This window comes from Leptosomus discolor, chromosome 1 (assembly GCF_034619465.1).
Source record: "Leptosomus discolor isolate bLepDis1 chromosome 1, bLepDis1.hap2, whole genome shotgun sequence".
In the NCBI taxonomy this organism is placed as follows: Eukaryota; Metazoa; Chordata; class Aves; order Leptosomiformes; family Leptosomidae; genus Leptosomus; species Leptosomus discolor.
Window position 1 is genome coordinate 27,682,517 of NC_141391.1, and position 18,490 is coordinate 27,701,006.

At 38.6% G+C, this 18,490-nt stretch overlaps 1 protein-coding gene across 1 annotated transcript in view; it reads right to left on the bottom strand.

The window, feature by feature from the left end:
• The window catches only part of TRPC4 (transient receptor potential cation channel subfamily C member 4), a 103,632-nt gene that overhangs the window by 23,952 nt on the left and 61,190 nt on the right, over positions 1-18,490 (bottom strand). Inside the window, exons 3-4 of the mRNA XM_086481906.1 lie at positions 16,267-16,603; positions 855-994 (exon numbers count right to left, since the gene is read on the bottom strand). Coding sequence (XP_086338032.1) covers positions 855-994; positions 16,267-16,603 — 477 coding nt within the window. The remainder of the gene's footprint in view (positions 1-854; positions 995-16,266; positions 16,604-18,490) is intronic.

Here is an 18,490-nt window from a genome sequence, read left to right on the forward strand (position 1 = left end):
CTGATCACAGTGGCCAGTAAAAATGGGCTTGTTATCTTTACTTGGATGTGATAAGAGCTCCATGATAGATGCTAAATGCATTCATTTCCTTTCAGATGTGGTCTCTTTGAGCTTGAGACCATTTCTTGATTAAAATATTTCATTTTATGAGGAATTTCTATCATATTATGGATTCATATTGAATACATACAAAATGCAAAATATTCCATAGCTTTGGAAAGAAGGGCTCTTTTGCTGTAAGATACTTCAAACAGTGGGAATATAAAACTATTCATAAAATGTCCATGAAAAGGATGAGAAAATGAACATACCCACCCTCAAGTGATCATTTTATCCCCTTCAGCTTTACTTTTTCATGTTGCACTTATAACAAATTCTCAAACAAAATTTAAATCTTGCTGTTTAGCTTGCCTCCCTCCGCCCCCCCCCCCCCGGCCCCCTCCAATTTCAAGTAAATATTTTTCTTGTATTCCTGTCTGGAAGTTTTGCGTGGTGTGTCTTAGGGCCAATAATTTCTTACTAAAAAATAGGCAAAGACTAACACAAACCATAATTTTGTGCAAACATTATTAAACATTACCAGTGATTTTCCTTTTCCAAGAAAATGACAGTATGACTGTTCAGGATCAGATAACAAAAGATTGCCTGGGCCAAGAAGAAAAAAGTATAAATCACAATGTTTTCTTTGCTCTTATCCTGGTGTAGTTTCTCATCATAGCAGCAGAAGATTCAATGAAGAACATCATACATCTCATGCATTGCTAAGCCTGAGAACCTCCAAATAAAGAAGAAAGTTTGAAAAAGTCTATTTTCATTTATCTAAAATATTTTGATGATTTTTAAAAAAAGTTTACCTTTGAAAATGCAACAATTTTCAAAGAGATTGTTGCTAAGTACAAGGAGTTCATTACAAAATCCATGAGGTTCCACCAATCGTGAATGTAGTCCTGTAGTCCACCATCCCACATCTGTTTAATTTCACCCCAGATAAAACCTGTAAACAGAACATAATTGATTAAGCACGAATATTAAATAAAAAAGGCTGCGACTATTCTAGACACTTATCTCACAATGGATTGATTCTCCTTACATTAATTATAAAGGGAAGGTGGATAAGTGCTCTAAATTACACATCTAGTTAGGTCAAATTTTATCTTTCCAGTAATGTTTCCAGAATTAATTTGTCAGGCAGAACAAACAAAAAAAAATCATCTGCTTCTACAAGGGCAATTTCTTTGCCTTTCTTCAATCTCTTTTCCCATTTTAACCTAATAAGTTTAGAAAGGGTCTTAAAACCAGTCACCACTGCCAACTCTGTCCTTGGTATCTGCCACAATATAATTCAAAATGGAAAATTTATGCCTGCAGGAGTCAATCCAACACATTAATTTATTTCAGTTGGAACCAACACAATAAGGAAGAGAATTTCTATTGTTGTTGACAGTGCTGAACTAAAGTCTCCCTTTTCCATAGGAAAGAGTAGTGCCTCCAGCAGAGTATTTTTTGTTGATTCCTTCCTTTGGGACATGAAGGAATGGAAACTGCTTTCAGGTGTGCAGAGCACACATTGCACTGGATACAAAGTGATACAGAAATAATCAATCCCAATGAGAAATTTTGTAAGTTGTCTGACATGAACTTGGTTTATTAGCTCTAGAGACAACTGTGTGGAGTCTCTTTAGTGCTATAAACATTAAAACCTCTCTGAAGAAGATACTCTACATTATTGTGCAATATGGTATGATAAAATAACATGGAACATTTAGATGAATATTTCTTATTATTATCTGCAGAGTTTTTTGGACAACAATACCAATAGAGCTTTTAATTTTTCAGAGGTAATTATTTTCTTAAAGGAATTTCTTACTTTTGTGCTCATTAAAGGAACAAAATTCACTACAAAAGAGACCAGTCTCTCACATATTGATGTTGAGATACAGTTAATTCAACATGGCTTTTCTCCACATTCTTATCACATGTTCCTTTAGAAAATGTTGAACAGGTTTTGTGCAAGGGCCTATAGAGTCCTGCATCACTCTAGTCTGACCTTAATTCACCTTGAATGTTAATATTTTGTCTCAATGGTCTTCTAGTTGACTGCACGGAAAACTCGTGTCTTCTCTCAAACACGATCCCTAAGACCTAATTCCTGGTCTATTCTTTGTTTGTGCCAGGTAGGTTTTTGAGTTATTTGGAAGATAGGAGGGGAAAAACACTGCCGATTTTGTACTGTTAGATTCATTGGGAGAATCAGAGAAAGGCTAGGAAAATCTATGTATTCTTTTTTTAAAGAGAAAAGACATCCAGACACCAGGGAAGCATTATCTCTGTGACCTTGCACACTTCACTTCTCTGTTTAGAAGACTTATGGACAGCTGGATACAACCTGACTTTGTTATCTAAGGAGACTTTTGGGCAGTTCCAAAATATGACCCACCATGATAGAAGAGGAGAAGACATGAAGTGACAAGACTGTCTAATGGATGGAAGGAGTACAATTTCATTTTGTAGTATTTTGGCTTCAGTCTTTCTGTTTCCTGATTGCCTTCAAAAGGAAAGATTCCCTTCCTCACCACCTTCTCCCTTCAAATCTCAGCCACATGTTCCCATCTTGTTTCTGTGTGTCATCATCGGTAATCACAAGCTTCATGAGTATTTGAATGATCTGATTGTACAGCAACATTTATTTTCATAGAGTTCATTTTCAGCCATGCCACCATCACTATTTAAGCATTCTGCAGAGCTAGGGAAACCCATTCTGAGGAAGGATCATGATGGGAAAATGTAGGGAGGAAAGTGGGACATGCCCATTTTAGCCTAGACAGGCTGATTGCAACTCTGTCTTTAGCTTATCAGATAAAACTAATACACAATTATAACATAGTGAAGAAGCTAACATTTATTTTCAAGCTCAATTGTGGCAAGTCACAGTGAGAAAACAGTTGAACATTATTGCATGGCAAGGGTCAATATCCCCTCACAGCATCCACTGCCACTGTTAGCTGCCCAAGTGCCATCACAAAGGGGACACTTTCACAGGGCTACTAGGCAGGCTCCTAAATGCCTGCCCATTTCAGCCTGTGAAATAACTTAATCACTCTTTGAAGAGCTGTCAGTCCTGACACACAGTATGAACATGACAACAGCAGCTCTGGCTCCCCCTTCCCTCCACAGTCCCCTCCAACCTTCAACACACAGTCCATGTACTTGCAAATATCTCTGCTTGCTCTTCCACTACCTTTTAGGCATAACATGTTAAGCATCCGCAGGTCATAAAAGCAGCTGTTTTGTAGGCTGCAATATACCCCTCACATTTCAGACACTGCTCTGAATCACCCCTGCTCCACCTGCAGAATGGCACATAAAAATCACCATTGTGCTGCAAGAGCCTGAGGAGACCTGGCTCCAGGCTCAGGGGCGACCTGGAGCCAAAGGCTATGTCATACGGATATGGCCCCTAAGCCTTGGTGTTAGAGAACAGTTCTTTGCTCTTTTTTATTCAATAATACAGATGTAGCCCCAGGATCTGGACACTGGGAAGACTGCTACGGCACTGAAAGCAGTCAGTTGCATTGAAAGAAGATCCCCAAATAAAAAGGCTTTACAGAAATCAATACACATATTCATAGAATTAATTAAACTCTTTTGTAATTCATTACAGTTAAGCATTCCTTTTAAAATATGCTTTTAAATCAGAGCAGAAATAGGTTGGGATGATTAATAAGATGAATGCTTAAGCCAGAGGCTGTAGGTTTGTTAAAGTCTTCTGCTGAGGTAGTCCATGATTCATGACCAGACAAAGACGTGAACCGACACAAACACAACAGGGCTATTCTCTGTAAGACTGTTGCTCAGAATCATATGCTTTGATAGAACTGCCTAAAATATAATAGAATTATGTACAGATTGAAAAAGAAATGCTGACTAATGCTGCTGCGTTTGATCTGGTTTGTGCATAAAAAGACAGACTATTTTTCCAAGCACTTCCTGGGCTTCAGAACATTAAATGTAATTGTAAAGTTGACACTAACAGAGAAATACAGATTTATTATAGAGTAGTGATGAGAGTATACGGCTATTGTAAATTCATTAATTTTGAATTAGAAACACAGCTAATCCAAACTACCAGCAATGCTGAAGTCATTTGGCAGCTGAAAGTTCTGAGTATACTTTGACATCACAATGGTGGTATTCTAAACTTTTTCTTTGTTTAAGACAACTTGTATGTTCATCCTGATGCAGGGCTTGTTCTTTTCAAGTAAATTATAATGGAAAACTGGAAATCCTACATTTTTGTTGTCTGTAACGGAGATGTGATAGTTTAGTCTTTCTTGCCAGCCAAAGCATCTAAGTGCAAACTCCATATATAAATACAGTTATTGAGATCTTATGGGACTCCAGAGAACTTGAAGCTAGGCTGACCGATGGATGCTACATTTGTGACAGACGCACAATTCATGCATGTGCAGTAGAGCTTCCCAGACAAGTCTTTTTGATGGCAAATCTTTGAAGGTACAAACTTCTAAGGTTGATTGCCAAAATCCACAACTCCAGGGCAATCTCACTGTGAAAGCCAAGACGAGAGTCTTTGCAGGTATTAGGTCTTTATGGCTAGGTATCCTGAAGGGTGCTCAACTGGAGCAATGAATGCTGGAAGAACTGGGATCTCTCGAGTTCTGTAAAACCTCCCAAGTGTGTCTGAAAGGTTATCCTAGAAAAGTGTACTCTGAAATCCTGGAGCCTTTCTGAAGAGCTAAAGACTCCTCTAAGGCCTGGTGAGCTTACATGGTGGAGCTATAACAAGCAATGGCCTCAGGGATTCCAAGTTGTGCTGTTTAGGATTGATTCATGGTCACACAGCCAGAGGTCTTGAAATCTTGTAGATCATAACTACATCTTTTTGCAAGAAGGAAGGGCGGGGGGTGGGGGCGGGGGAGTCAGCTCTTATTTTCACAGGGTCTGATACAATATGCCAATTTTGTTCTGTCACATTCAGTGGGAGAATCAGGGAAAGGCTAGGAAAATCTATGGTTTGGGTTTTTTTTTAAAAAGAAAAAGACATCCAGACATCAGGGCAGCATTATCTCTGTGACCACACACACTTCCTTTTTCTGTTTAGAAGACTTATAGCCAGATACAAACTGACTTTTTATTCTAAGGAGACTTTTGGGCAATTCCAAAATATGACTTGACATGATAGAAGAGGAGAAGACATGTGGTGACAAGACTGTCTAATGGATGCATTGTTACAGCTAGGAAAGAGATCCAGAGTCCAGGCATTGCCTGCTTATTGTGCCAAAGCAGCAAAGTTATGACATGGTGACGGACCTCATGTCAGAACTATGTGTTCAGCAGCAAGAAAGATGAAGTCTCAACAAAGCAGAGGGGACATCACCAGCCTGCACACAGGTACTGGGGAAAAACTGCTAAGAGGAACCAGCCAAATACAAGGGGTAGATCTAAAAGTAAGAGCCTTTAGATAGTCAGACTGGGGACAAGTTCGTTGCCCAAAGTTGGAAATCTCCAAGCACCTCCAAGGCAAAGAGAAATACCATCTTTCTTTAAAATTATCTCTTAATACTTTTAAAAATATGTAGATATTGAGTAAATATGATCAATGTGTAGATTTTTGTATATGTAGATATATCAATACATGTACACTCATAAGACTAGCTTTTATTTTATATATTTATCCATAGACTTAGATTTTGAAGCTGTATTTCCAGTCTTGAAATCTTTGAATATTAGACACTGAAATGTCCTTTAAGAAATGTGGACATGCTTTTCCGTTCATAAAGTAAGACTCTGTTGGCCAACTTTGCAGCTTTAAGCAGGGCAGCAGCTCAATACTCTTACAAATGTTCTCTGTCCCTTCGGATAAAGCCTTGGGTTAGATACAGTATCTTTTTGTGCAGGCTAGCAAAAATTTCAGATCTATCTTGACAGATCCATTATCAATTTGCAGCTACCTAGACCTGTAATTTTACTGCTAAGGACCATGTCTCTCATTCCCATGTAAAAGAAATAACAAAGAAATAACTCCCCTACGAAAACCATTCAAAGCTGTATTAAGTTCTAAGACAAAAAAAATTACAAACACCTTGTCTAAATTCCTATCGTACTGAATCTTGAGCAACTACAAAAAACATTTTCCAGCAACTGTGGAAATTCACAAAAAAGTTATGTCACCTTCACAACACCGCCTTTTGTTGTTTATAGTTATGGTTAAAGTCTCACTGTAAATAATAATATCAAAATTCGCTGAAGAAAGATATGAAAGGCAGTATCCTGAACTTTTTTTGTTTTTAAAAAGATTTGTGGATCCCTGGCTAATTTTGGCCTTACGTTTCCCACAAAAGGTTGGTTGCTTTATGCTATTTTTGTTCCTTACCATTAAGTGATGGGAAGCAAGATGTTCCTCAGGGTCAATCTCTGCATGTCAAGTTCAACAACAACCTTTCTGTATGCTTTTGGAGAACATATTTTCACTGGATTGTGAAACCATCTAACTGACAAACTAACTCTGTTCTACTATGTGTTCTAGAGCTTTTACAGATACAAGAACTGAGACAAGCTGCTCATGATCTAAAGCTTTTTCAAGCAAGTCATACCAGAGAATTCAGTGAGCATTAATAAGGCTTGAAATATCTCTTTCATTTTACACCTAGGCTGATGAACTGATCTTTGCTGAAGGTATATGAAGGTAACAAGAGGAACAGAGAGGCATCCTCACATAATTCAGGGGGTCCCAATCTTTGACGCACATTTTGTTAACAGAATACAGTTATTTCAAAGGAACATGCACAATATCAAAAGCATGCCTTCTGCTTTCCCCTGGGAACAGGGAAATGGCTGTTTGGGAGGGGCACAACTGTGCACCATATCTGGGTCCTGTGTCAGGTCAGGCAGAGAGCTGGGAATGACATGGTCAGAGGCACCATTTATGTGCCAGCTTTCCTCCCAGGACAGTTATACTCAAGCAAGTTGAGTGTGGGAATTGCTGGTTTAAATTATCTATGCATAGAACTCAACACTGTGCATACTTAATATCTAACCTCAGTTCACTCTTTGTCTTCACTTTCTTATCTACAATTGAATTTAATTCCTTCCCCGACAGAACCACTGAAGATTTGTTTAGTAATGACTCTGGAGTGCAGTGAAAAGGTAATGAACAATACAAGCATTCGAGTCTTTTGGATGAACTATATCAGAGCTGAGAGTATTCAGTGATGATTATGTACTAGCAGTGCATTTACTCTTATGTTCAAGGAAAAGCATGATTTCTAAGAAACAGTGATCAACTGCAAATGAAACTGGTCTAGGCATGGCATTATGAATTATGGTGTTAAATATATATATCTTTCACCCACTATGGAATGTCAGGTGCAAACGGTTTGGACAATCAGCGTTGAACAGCCCCTCAAATATTTACGGCTTAGTTTCACCACCTAGTCCAATAGCATCAGATTGTTCAGTAGCTTGAGTATTTTTGCAGTAAGGCATTCATATAAGTGAGACAGTTGTTCCTTTAACCCAGTATCTTTAGAAGGGACAGTAGCCAGTATCTTTAGATCACACAATTTCTTTCATAACTTGAATAGCAAGAAGTCTGACTTTCACTCCTATAAATGCCTAAAGCAAATAAATGTAATTAGCAGTTAATTTTTTTTAAGCAGTCTTTTGAATTTCCTTTGCAAAATGTTCTGAAATGCAAACGAACTGTAGTTCATTAGCATAGTGAAAGATTAAAAAAGATTTAACTTACTACATCTATCTTAACATTATTGGCCTTTTTTCTTCTATTTTTTGCCTCTGTAAAGGAGGGTTGTAGTAAAGAATAGGAATATAAGCCACGAAAAAATGTTTAAAGTCCTGGAGTGTATGCAAAAATAAATTGTAACCCTGGATTGACTGTAATGTTCAATATGAGTTGGCTAGTCGGGTTAATAAAGTTCAAATTAATCAAAGATGCTCATCCAAAACATTTCACGTTTGTGCACCTAAGTCTTCCACACCAGTGGACTGTAGACAGTGATGGTGTAGTTGTCACAATTTAGAGAAACATGAAAGATACTGAACTTTTGGAATGTATCATGTGTTTAAACAGAAGTGTCTAGCGCCATTTTAGATGACTTATGTATCCAAGTTGGCCACCCCATGCATTGCCAAAAAAGGTACAGGTTTCCTGTAGGATATTTATCATAAGTACAACCTCTCTGTGAGTATATCAGACTTCAAAAATGGGACTAGATTCCTCTTTGTAGGCACCAGAGTTGCTTTCTTTATGTTTACTTTGATTTAATCTCCTAATTCATAACCACCAAACTTTCTAAATGCCTGAGTTTGGACTAAGGGGCTATGGACAGGTACCTAAATACGGAGATAGAGTACAGAAATTCTGCACATTTCTGCTTTTGAACTCTGCTCTACAATAATGTTGTAGACAGAAATTTAACCAGCCAAAAGTATTGGTCCATTCTCTCAGGTACTTTTGCATAATCTCCTCAAAGACATATCCTCATTTACTGCTTGTAAACTTCTATTAAGGTCAATAGGTTTACTTTGACTCAGTAGGAGTGGAGCATGCATAATTGTTGCTCATTATCCTTTAATCTCCATGGCTTCATAGAAACTGTTTGTGGCATGTATTTATCAAAATTGATTTAATACAGAAAATAGTTTCTTCCTTTCACAAAAATATTGTGGAGAGGGTAGGGAGCGAGGCTTATATCCTAACTATTACCATAGACAGCCTTAATTTATAAAGCAATATGTATCCAATGTGTACAGTACTGCAATCTAATGTTCATTAAAGTGTTGTATCTCCAAGCATCTGCATGTTCCTTATCTTTGCCAGCATTTATTATTCTCTCAGTGTTGTTAGAATAATCACAGAATCACAGAATGTTAGGGGTCAGAAGAAACCTCGAAAGATCATCTAGTCCAACCCCCCTGCCAGAGCAGGACCGTGTAATATAATAAAGATATTCTTATCAGGTAGTAAATAGTAAGAAATACAGGTTTCAAGCATCCATAAGGCTTAGATCCACAAAAGGATACAAGACCTGCAGGCAGAATAAATGAATGTATAGCTTGTCTGTGGAACACAGAAAGCCCTTTAGAGCATTGCTGAAAAGCTCTCAGAGTCTTGCATAGACCAGCTTGGCATCGTATGTGCAGCTCTAGGCAAGGCTAGAAATGGATATTTAGGGATATAGGAAACTGCTCATCCTCTTCTCTCCTATTAACAGGCAAACCAGGATTTTAACATTTCAACATTGAATATCTAAACTTCATATTTGGGAGCCCAGTCTCATGAAGGGGTTTAGTCATTGAAATATTCCGTGATTCACTGTCTAAATTAAGTACACAGTACTGAAAGTAAAATTCACCATGCAAAAGACCTAAATTCCCCATAAATTACATTTTATGCTCACTTTGAGTTTCAAGTGCCTAGCTGAGGTCCACAGCCTATGAATACTGAGTGCTAAGACAGCCTGGACAAGAGAAACACCAGGAACTAGAAAGAGGAATGAGTCTCAAACACTGCGTCTCACCAGCACTTAGAAGCCTATCTCAGGGCTTCAGTTAGATGTCTACTTGAGACTGAGTTTCAGTGTCCAAAACACCTTCCTTTCCTGAAATGCTTAAACTATATCCCCCAAGAGTAGTGCAAATGTCTAGCATTGCAGCTTTATGGCTAAAATTCTTGCACAGGGAACAGGAAACCTGCCTTTTCTCAGACTGAGGGAAGACTGAACCTCTATCCCAGGAGAGTGCTAGGCAGGAGTAACAGTTTAGGGGTGAAACATTAACCACTCCTGCTAAAAATGGGAGAAAGGAAAATTTAAGGAGAGAGAATTAAAGAAGACAAAAAATGCAACAAATGTCTTTAGCCTCCTTAATAAGGACCCTTACTAGGAAGCAGAGGCATCAAAGCTAGGCTTTGCACACTCACTGCAAGCCTTTTCTGTTTTCTTTATCCTCAAGCTATACAGTTGTAACGTTAGAATGTGAAACATTTGAATGTTAGAGGCACAAGCACAATGGTACTCATTGAAAACAGGACTGAAGTCCAAAGAGAAGTGCCAAAGCCTGCTTCCATCCGCAAAAAAATTTGATTGCAAGAAAACACCTGAATGCATTAAATACTTGTCTATATATGATTATTTTATATTATCTTGTAATTGCAGAGTCCTTGTTTAAAGTTCTAAGGCATTGCCTGTGGGGGAGAAGTTTTCCATAGCTAATAAAAGTGTGTGTAAAATGAACAAACAGTCACTGCTAAGGAAGAGAACTCCCTTCATTTTCTGCACTCTATTTAAACACTGTAAAAGGCCAATAAGGATAGACATAGCACTGTTCCATCGACCCTAAACTGCTGCTGATCCTGAATGCTTAGGGACAGGATTTGAAGACAGGATAAAGTAAAAGTTTCCAGGTTTGCTAAGTTCAGGGGTATCCTTGTCCAAAAATCACATCTCTGCCACTGTGACTAGGAGCCACTGATTAAGGCTGATTGTGACACTATGCATGGAATTCAGGAGCCAAAGTACAGTCTGTACTTAGATGGAGACACATTTACAAAGGCTTTTCAAATTTAGGATAGTTTATTACTAGAATACCAAAAAACACTTATGGCTACCCATATTTAACTAGAGGTCATCGCACCATGGAAAGTGTTTTCCCAAAGAAGTCTCCTGACTTTTTTTTTATCATAATCAAAATGAGACATTTTTATTTGGCCTCAGTTTTGGAAATGGCAAGACCATTCTAGATTAAATCTTAAACACAGAAAACCACATACCAGACAACACTACCAACAACCAAAGAACAAAATGAAATAATCCACACAGAAAATGTTCATCTTAAATATTTAAAACCTGGTAAACCAAGTCACTGAGTAAAAGGTCTGATTACAGCAAGATTCAGGCAGTCCTGATAAGTGGCTCTCCTGATGTTTACATAAAAAATTTCCTTAGTGGATGCAGTTTTGGGATCCCCAACAAAAAAGAGATATTAACTTACTGAAGTGAGCCTAGTGGAAGGCCACCAAGCTGATCGGGGGCTGAACATTATGATGTACAAGAAGAGGCTAAGGGAGCTGAGTTTGTTCAGCCTAGAAAAGAGAACAGTAATGGAGTGGGTATTACTGCTGTCATCCACTAATGAAATTGCTGCTTATGAATAACTGGAGCCAGACTTGTCCTTGAGGTGCACATTGAAAGGAAAAGAGATAATAGTTGCATGTTGTGGCATGGGATATTCTAACTGATACCACAAAAAAGGTTCACCAGTGGCTAGACACAGGCATGTGTTGCTGAGAGAGGCGGTGGAATATCCGGCCTTGGAGAAATTCAGGATTTGACTCGACAATAACCTGAGCAATCTGATCTATCTTTGCAGTTGGCCTGTGTCAAGCAGTAGTTTGAACTAAATGGCCTTGAGTGGTCATTATGTGCATTATCCTTCTGTCTGACTGAAGTTGTGTTCCAGCTTTGTCTGGGATTATTTTCCTCTTCTCCACTTTGTTGCTATTGATTATGTACTGTTTCATCTTGCTGGTCATTATTATCCTTTATACGCGCTTCTTGGAACGTGTCAGTTTGTACTAACTGTTTAATTTTTTTTTACACAAGTTTCTTGACCAAATTTAGAAGATGATGCACAGTGTACTTGCCACCTCTATGATCACTTCATCTGAAGTGTCTTGCTGTGCGGTTGGTTTGGATGTACATTGTGCTAAGTACTGACAAGACTGTACACTCCCATACATCCCACCAGCACTTTGCTGACCACAAACGTCTGCAGTTTGCACAGCTCCCAGACATCCACATTCCGTATAGATTCACATACTCCAATAGCATAAACCACTGACAGAAAGGATGGGGAATGCATTGTTAAAAGATGTAGTAAGGCTGCCTTCCTACTCCAGGCAGTATTCTGAACAACATAATTACAACGAACATTGAAAGATGCCCATAAAAGAGCAAAAAACTCATCAAAACAGATTTGCCTAAAAAGCATTCTTTTTGCTGCAGCCACCCTGAACAACTGGCAGGGAGCTTTTTAACCACATCTACTTAGCACTAAGTTTGTCTGGCTGTTGGCTTTCTCCTCTGAATTTTGTCGCATTCCCTGGTGAGCCAAATGCTTGCTGTGAGGACATTTAGCATGGTCACTGACAGGTTTGAGGCTAGGGTTTAGGACAGAAGAACAGGCATGACAAGTCTATAGGGATCAGTATGATCCTTATGTGAGCTGCAGACAAGGAACAAAGAGGGTGAGGCTGGTCTTATTTGATTTCCCCTTTGCATCACTGTTATCATGCTCAGAGGCCACTCAGCAACTGGATGGGGAATTTGATGATGGAAAACATTTTTCTTCCTCACTTTTTTTTTCACAAGATAGGGTTCTTGTTTTTCCTGTCCTTTTTTCAGTGGTGATGGATTCTCAAGGATCGGAAACAAGCGTAAGTTTCCGTGGTGTGAAGCATCTGGCACGCTTGGAGATCTGAATCAACAGCTAACAAGAACAAAATTAATTTTCCTTACCAGCAAAACCTTGTTTCTTGTTTATTTAAATGCAAGAACAGGAGATTCTGATGCTTTTTACCAAGAGGTTTTTCCACAACTGCTTCTTAAAGGTGTAGCATTAGTCTTGTTATACTGACTTATTGTTCCATGGATAATCACCACATACTGTAACACCACTTGTGTAACCATCTATTCACGTAAAAGACAAAATTAATTCAGAAGTTTCCTTACGAGACTTTTTAAATGTAAAATCGATAGTCTCCATGGAAATGTAGCCCAATACAGGTTTTTCCTCTGAGCCTCCTACTCTAGTGACACTTTTAATGTGTGCTAATTATGCACATTTAGCCTTCGATTACATAGTAATAGGCAAATGCTAATTACTGGAGAGCTTAGAACGTTATGGACAATCTTGAAACTTCTTAAGTTCTATGAAATACACGTATGCTGAAATTCATGTTGACAAGAAGCTTGGAAAGTAGAGCTCCTCCTCCTCTCTTCATTTTAAGGGAGGTAGCTATTAAAATGCAAACTACATGCAGACCTATTTGAATTACAAGAAAGACAGACAGAGAATTCTATTGTTTAAAATGTTAATAGTTTTGACATGCTGTAGCAGCTCCAGGAGAACCTTTGCTTTGGGAAAAGGGTTTACTTGGTCACGTTTCCAGTTTCAGAGAAAAACTCTAACCCTACAGCCACATTAGTTTTGTCTCAGATGCCAATATTTTTCGCCTACATCCAGAAAATGCAAAGATATATCTGTGTACCTCAGATTTAGGCTCCCTTGTATAATTCAAGAGTGCTGCATTTACTCTTTTTAAGGATACTACGTAACTATATAGTTTGAAAAGATGAGATGACAGACTAAATTGTGTCCTGGAAACTAACTTTAGCTTATTGATAAGGACTTAGTAAAATAATTTTGTTTATTAAAAGATGACTAGACCACAGTTTGTATGTATGCAAATATGAAAACAGCAGGTATTGGCTGAGATTCATTCCTTTAAAAAAAAAAAATCAAACAGAAAAAAAAAAGCTGAAGTAGACACATTCATCACATGCTGTGAGCTGAAGTGTCCTTTGGAGATGTGTGTCTGTCTCCTTCAATGACAGGGAGAACTTAGGCACCTAATGAATTGCCTGAGATTATGATGGGTGAATCTGGGGCCTTACTATTTGGGTGGGCTAAGGCCCTGCAGCAACGAAAGTCTGAAAGCTGAACCCAGAAAATGTGAGTCTGGAACTACAGGAAACCACTAGTTAGTAACCACTAGAGATCAGTGTGTGAAATAATACATTTTTTTTAGATGCAAGATACTTTGGAAGGTACAGTTTCTCTGAACATTACAGTCTAGATTAACCACAAACTATTTGACCACATGGTATCTGACTATTGATCTTTATTCATGCTCATGAATATTTGTTTATGAAAGCAGTTCCCTTGACTTGACCTGCACTGCTTGCAGAGGAAGGGCTTATTCAGCATAGGCAGTACTGGCGTAATCTGGTCATATGAGTCTAAACTGCAAAAATTAATGCTGCTTTTAAAAATGATAGTCATCTTGATAGTCATAATTCTCAGGGTTAATGGCTTCTTCAAACAAGTGCTTTGGGATGCTGAGTTACTTAAACCCTTTCCTAAGTAAACAGTACTGTCAGAGGTTGAGGGCAATGGAGGTTCTTCCCACTGCTTGTTTCCTGGAGAGGAGTTAGTCACCAAAATTTTAGAATTGCCTTTAGCCGAAACTAGCCCTTGCCCTTCTCAAATTGTGCCTTTTACTCTGGGCTCTAATTTCTTTTTTTAAAAAAGATAGGTTAATAATAAAACCCACTTTGGCATGTCAAGGTCTGTATGTCAGCTATGCATATGTTCTTATTATCCTTCAGCCTCAGAATACTGTGACAGCTGGATAGATACCGACCACCTGCTATTTTGGACAGCCGGACAGAAAAGCTACTAATATCTCCTCTGGGCATGGAACAGCACAGAAGAGCCCCCTGCTCCTCCTCCTCAGCATTGTAGCATTTATTTCTAAGGAAGTAATATATCAAACTAAGGATTTTTTTATATTGGTTTCTTATTTCTTGATGGTACAAAACTGGGAAAATTTACTGGAGGATTTTTTTTAATATTTAAATTTGAATGTCACCCACTGAAGTTAGTCTGGCTTGTCTGTAGGAAGTGCCATTCTAAGCAGCCTGCCAGATTGATTAATTCCTTTGCAATAATACTAGACATTGGCTTTTTTAATGTTAGTAGCAGTATTTACCCAGTGAAGGACAACAGGCCTTACAGTGAAGGCTGGAGGTGAGGACTGCTTTATGCTGTGCTGTCACGGAGGAAAGCACTTCATCTGTGGAAGACAGGTCCTTCTAAGAGGTTCCCAACAATTTAAGTATACGCAGGGTTTTCAGTCACATGCTTGTTTTCTTAACTGAAAGACAGATGTAGCCCTGCCTCCTGCTTCCCGCACTGCTCTATCAAGGAACACATGGAGGAAAAAGCCACTGACTATTTTTCTCTGGAATATCAGGCACTGCCAATTAGCATATTATGAATTCAACACTGCATCTAATCAACGATGCCAAAAGCCTTGTCAGTTTGGTTGCTCTAAAAAACAGCCAGGTGTTTGGGAAAATTTGCAAAAGTGAAGAGAAATAGCATCTTAATGGGAAGCTCTGGCACAGTTAACAGTATCAAAACTCTGCCAAAACATTTCAGAAAAGTTTGTGCACAAATTTGTCTGTGTGATGACAATTTAAATGAAGATATCAATCTTAAATACTTGCACTTAAGGGGCTACTAAACTCCTTCTACAATTTCATTTCGGTCAAGACCAAGTATATTTGGCTTGATCTGGTCCAACTTGTGTTGGTTCCTAAAATAAGAAACACAGAAGAGACCGCGGCACACCAAGAGAGATAACATCTAGCAGGGTAGACACGCAAAGGTAGGGAGGACCCAGGGTAGTTAAATCCAAACACACAGGAAGATATTTAAGGCCGACATGGCCCACATAAAGTAGGCTTTCAATATTCCCAGACTGAAATTTTTATTTTAAAAAAGCTAGGGGATTTTCTTATTCCTTCGGATGTAAAAGATTTTGTTTAAAGTTGGGTGACAAGTTCTCATCAATGGTTTTGTACAGAAAAAACACCCTGCATCTGTATTTTAACGAAAATACTCGCTTGAAAATGCTGATCAGCACTATTTGCAATAGGTGGGTCGGTCATATGAGAAAGAAGCATGCTTTAGGTAACTACAGCTAGTGATAACACTCCAGAAATGATACTGTGCCTCGTTCTAAAACCTGAAAAAAAAATATATTGGAAAAGGGAAAGGGACCCTTTTTTAAAAGTAGACCTTCAAAGAAAAAAAATGGACACTTAGAAGTATCAGAACAATTTCTGGCCTGGAGAAAACATACTAAAAAGAATATTGATAGGTATGTTTAATAAGTATTGCTTAATCACAGGAAAGAACCCCCAATATCTTTTGTTTTCCCTCACTGTAATATATATCAGGTGACATTTTTGATTTTTAAACTCCTCCCAAGTTGTTTACTACTCTTGCTAGGTACTGGAGTAGATGGACCATTTGGCTGTTTTGGTAGATGAATAATTCATGATAGAACTCTCTACTGTATCTTCTTGCATCAGGAATGCTTGGCAAAAGCAACAGGGGTCAAAACATTTTCCACCGTATTTTCTTTAGTAATACATTTACCCAGGACCCACGGTAATATCATCCACTCGACGATGGTTGGTGGCGGTCCCTGCATGCTTAAGTCTGACCTGTCAATATGCTGAGAGGCAAGCAACAGCAGGAACAGAAAAGTCAAGTAGGATGCAGTATGGCAGATAAATTTGATAAATGGCTTTCTGATGAACAGCCCTAATGGGCTTTTGGGAGCTATCAGGTAGCACACAGAGAAGACCGGGAAAAGGATTCCTATCACAACACATGTCAACATCTTCACAGCCCAGTGTCGCCTCCTCCATCCGGGGAACTCGTCGTACCAGCGGGATGCAAGCAGTTGCTGGCAGTTGGGCTGAGCAACAAACTACAGAGAGAAGAAGAAAGACGGTTAGTTCCTTGTTACCTCTGTAAAGTTATTTCCATGCTATGTATGTTAGTAAGTACCTTTTGGACAGAGACTGAAAAAACAAAAAATCCACAGCCTGTGCAAGCCCATTCATACTGATAATACCAGTAAGACAGGTCTGGGTCAGCCTGCCCTTCGTTCAATGCAAAAAGTATAGTACAAAGCCTTCAAAATTCACTTTTCACAGTAAAGCTTGACTTTCCCATTGGTTGAGTACACAAGGCGCCAACAGACCATAAAACACATGTACCTCAAAAGCTGATTTCAAACTGAAAAACAAGTTCACAAATACTTCTATTCTTCAACCAGCAACATTTGTGGAGAATTCACAGAACACGAAGTGGAAGTCACTATGAAAATGAAAGCATGGCTGAAAGCTGTAAACGGTGACACTGAATTCCACAGCCATGAATGAACTATTCTCAGCATTTTTTCTAAAATTCAGGCTTACATGTTTTTATACTGACAAAACTCTTACACAGATACATTAGATAACGCTTACACAATACGAACTAAGCACTAGCATTCCTCAGTGTCTCACTAATCCTTGTTAGGATATATTCCTATCCCATACAATATTTTATGGTCTGTCTGTTTTCCATGATGGGATTTCAGTTATAAAAATGTGATCCCTAAAATTGAATTTCACCATAAAACACCAAACCCAGTAAATATTTAATATTTTTCAGAATGCACCTAGTTTGGGATTTTACATTATTTTGGTAATGCTTATAACCATAGGAGCCATGTTCCTTTGAATAACAGGTAGCATCAAACAGTTTCTGAAATCACTGGGATTACTACTGGTAGGAAATGCTATTCAGTTTGGAATGAAATGGGAGTCAGCATGCATCTTTTTATATATGTCTGGATCTTGTCAGAAATGTTAACTTAAGCCAAATTCAGACCTGGTGTATGTTAATGAAATGCCAGTGTCCTCAGCAGAGACATATTTGCCTACCAGACACCAGCACTGAATCTGTCTCTGACTCTTGTGAAAGACAAGAAAATTTACTCATCCCGTAAGCATCTTGAAAATAGTCTTGAAGAAGAGTAACATGGTGTTCTCTTCCATCAGGAAAAATGCATTCGCAAGGTTTCAGGGTGTTTGTTTCAAGATACAAAAATGTGGAATAATACTGCATGCAGTCAGAGCAGATGGTTTCAAAATTATGTTTTTGCCAAGTTTTTAATAGGAGTCTCCCTAGAAAATTTTTCACCTCAGTTTGCTTGGGTGGGTACATATTAGTGCTTTGCTTGAATAGTGAAAAAGTATGACTTGTAGACTAATTCCCAAATGAAATATTTTCTATTTTTTTTTTGTCATGGAGTATGCCAGATCCTTGTTTTTTTTCCCCTTCTTCATAATACCTTCCCATTATATATCCTCTCACCTAAAAGTAATCAGTTCCTAAGTCTTGTCTGTGTCCCCTTTCTCAACACCTTTGGGCCAGTCTCATTGTGTTGGGGACCCAGGTGAAGGAACACCTTCCAGCGGCTAGCAAAGGCCAGTGGTAGACGTACGGGGCCTACTCCTTGCCAAGCATGACCAAAAAGGAATGAATTTCCTTTGCTGTAATGTGGAGGAAATTAAGTAAAAGGTGGGTTTCTTCCAGTGTCCACCAATGCTGGACTGCTCTGGGGCTGGGTAGACCAGAACTGATGTAGAGGTACCTCATGCCATGAGGAGATGCTTGCTGACTGAACCATCTGGAGGGTGCTCCACACTGAGTGGCCAGTAGCTGCTTAGTTCTAATCTTCAAACAGATTAATATGCAAAACTTTCAATGTTAATACGGAAGCATTTCTGAGCAGGCTTGAAAAATTGTTTCTTGTCTCTTAATA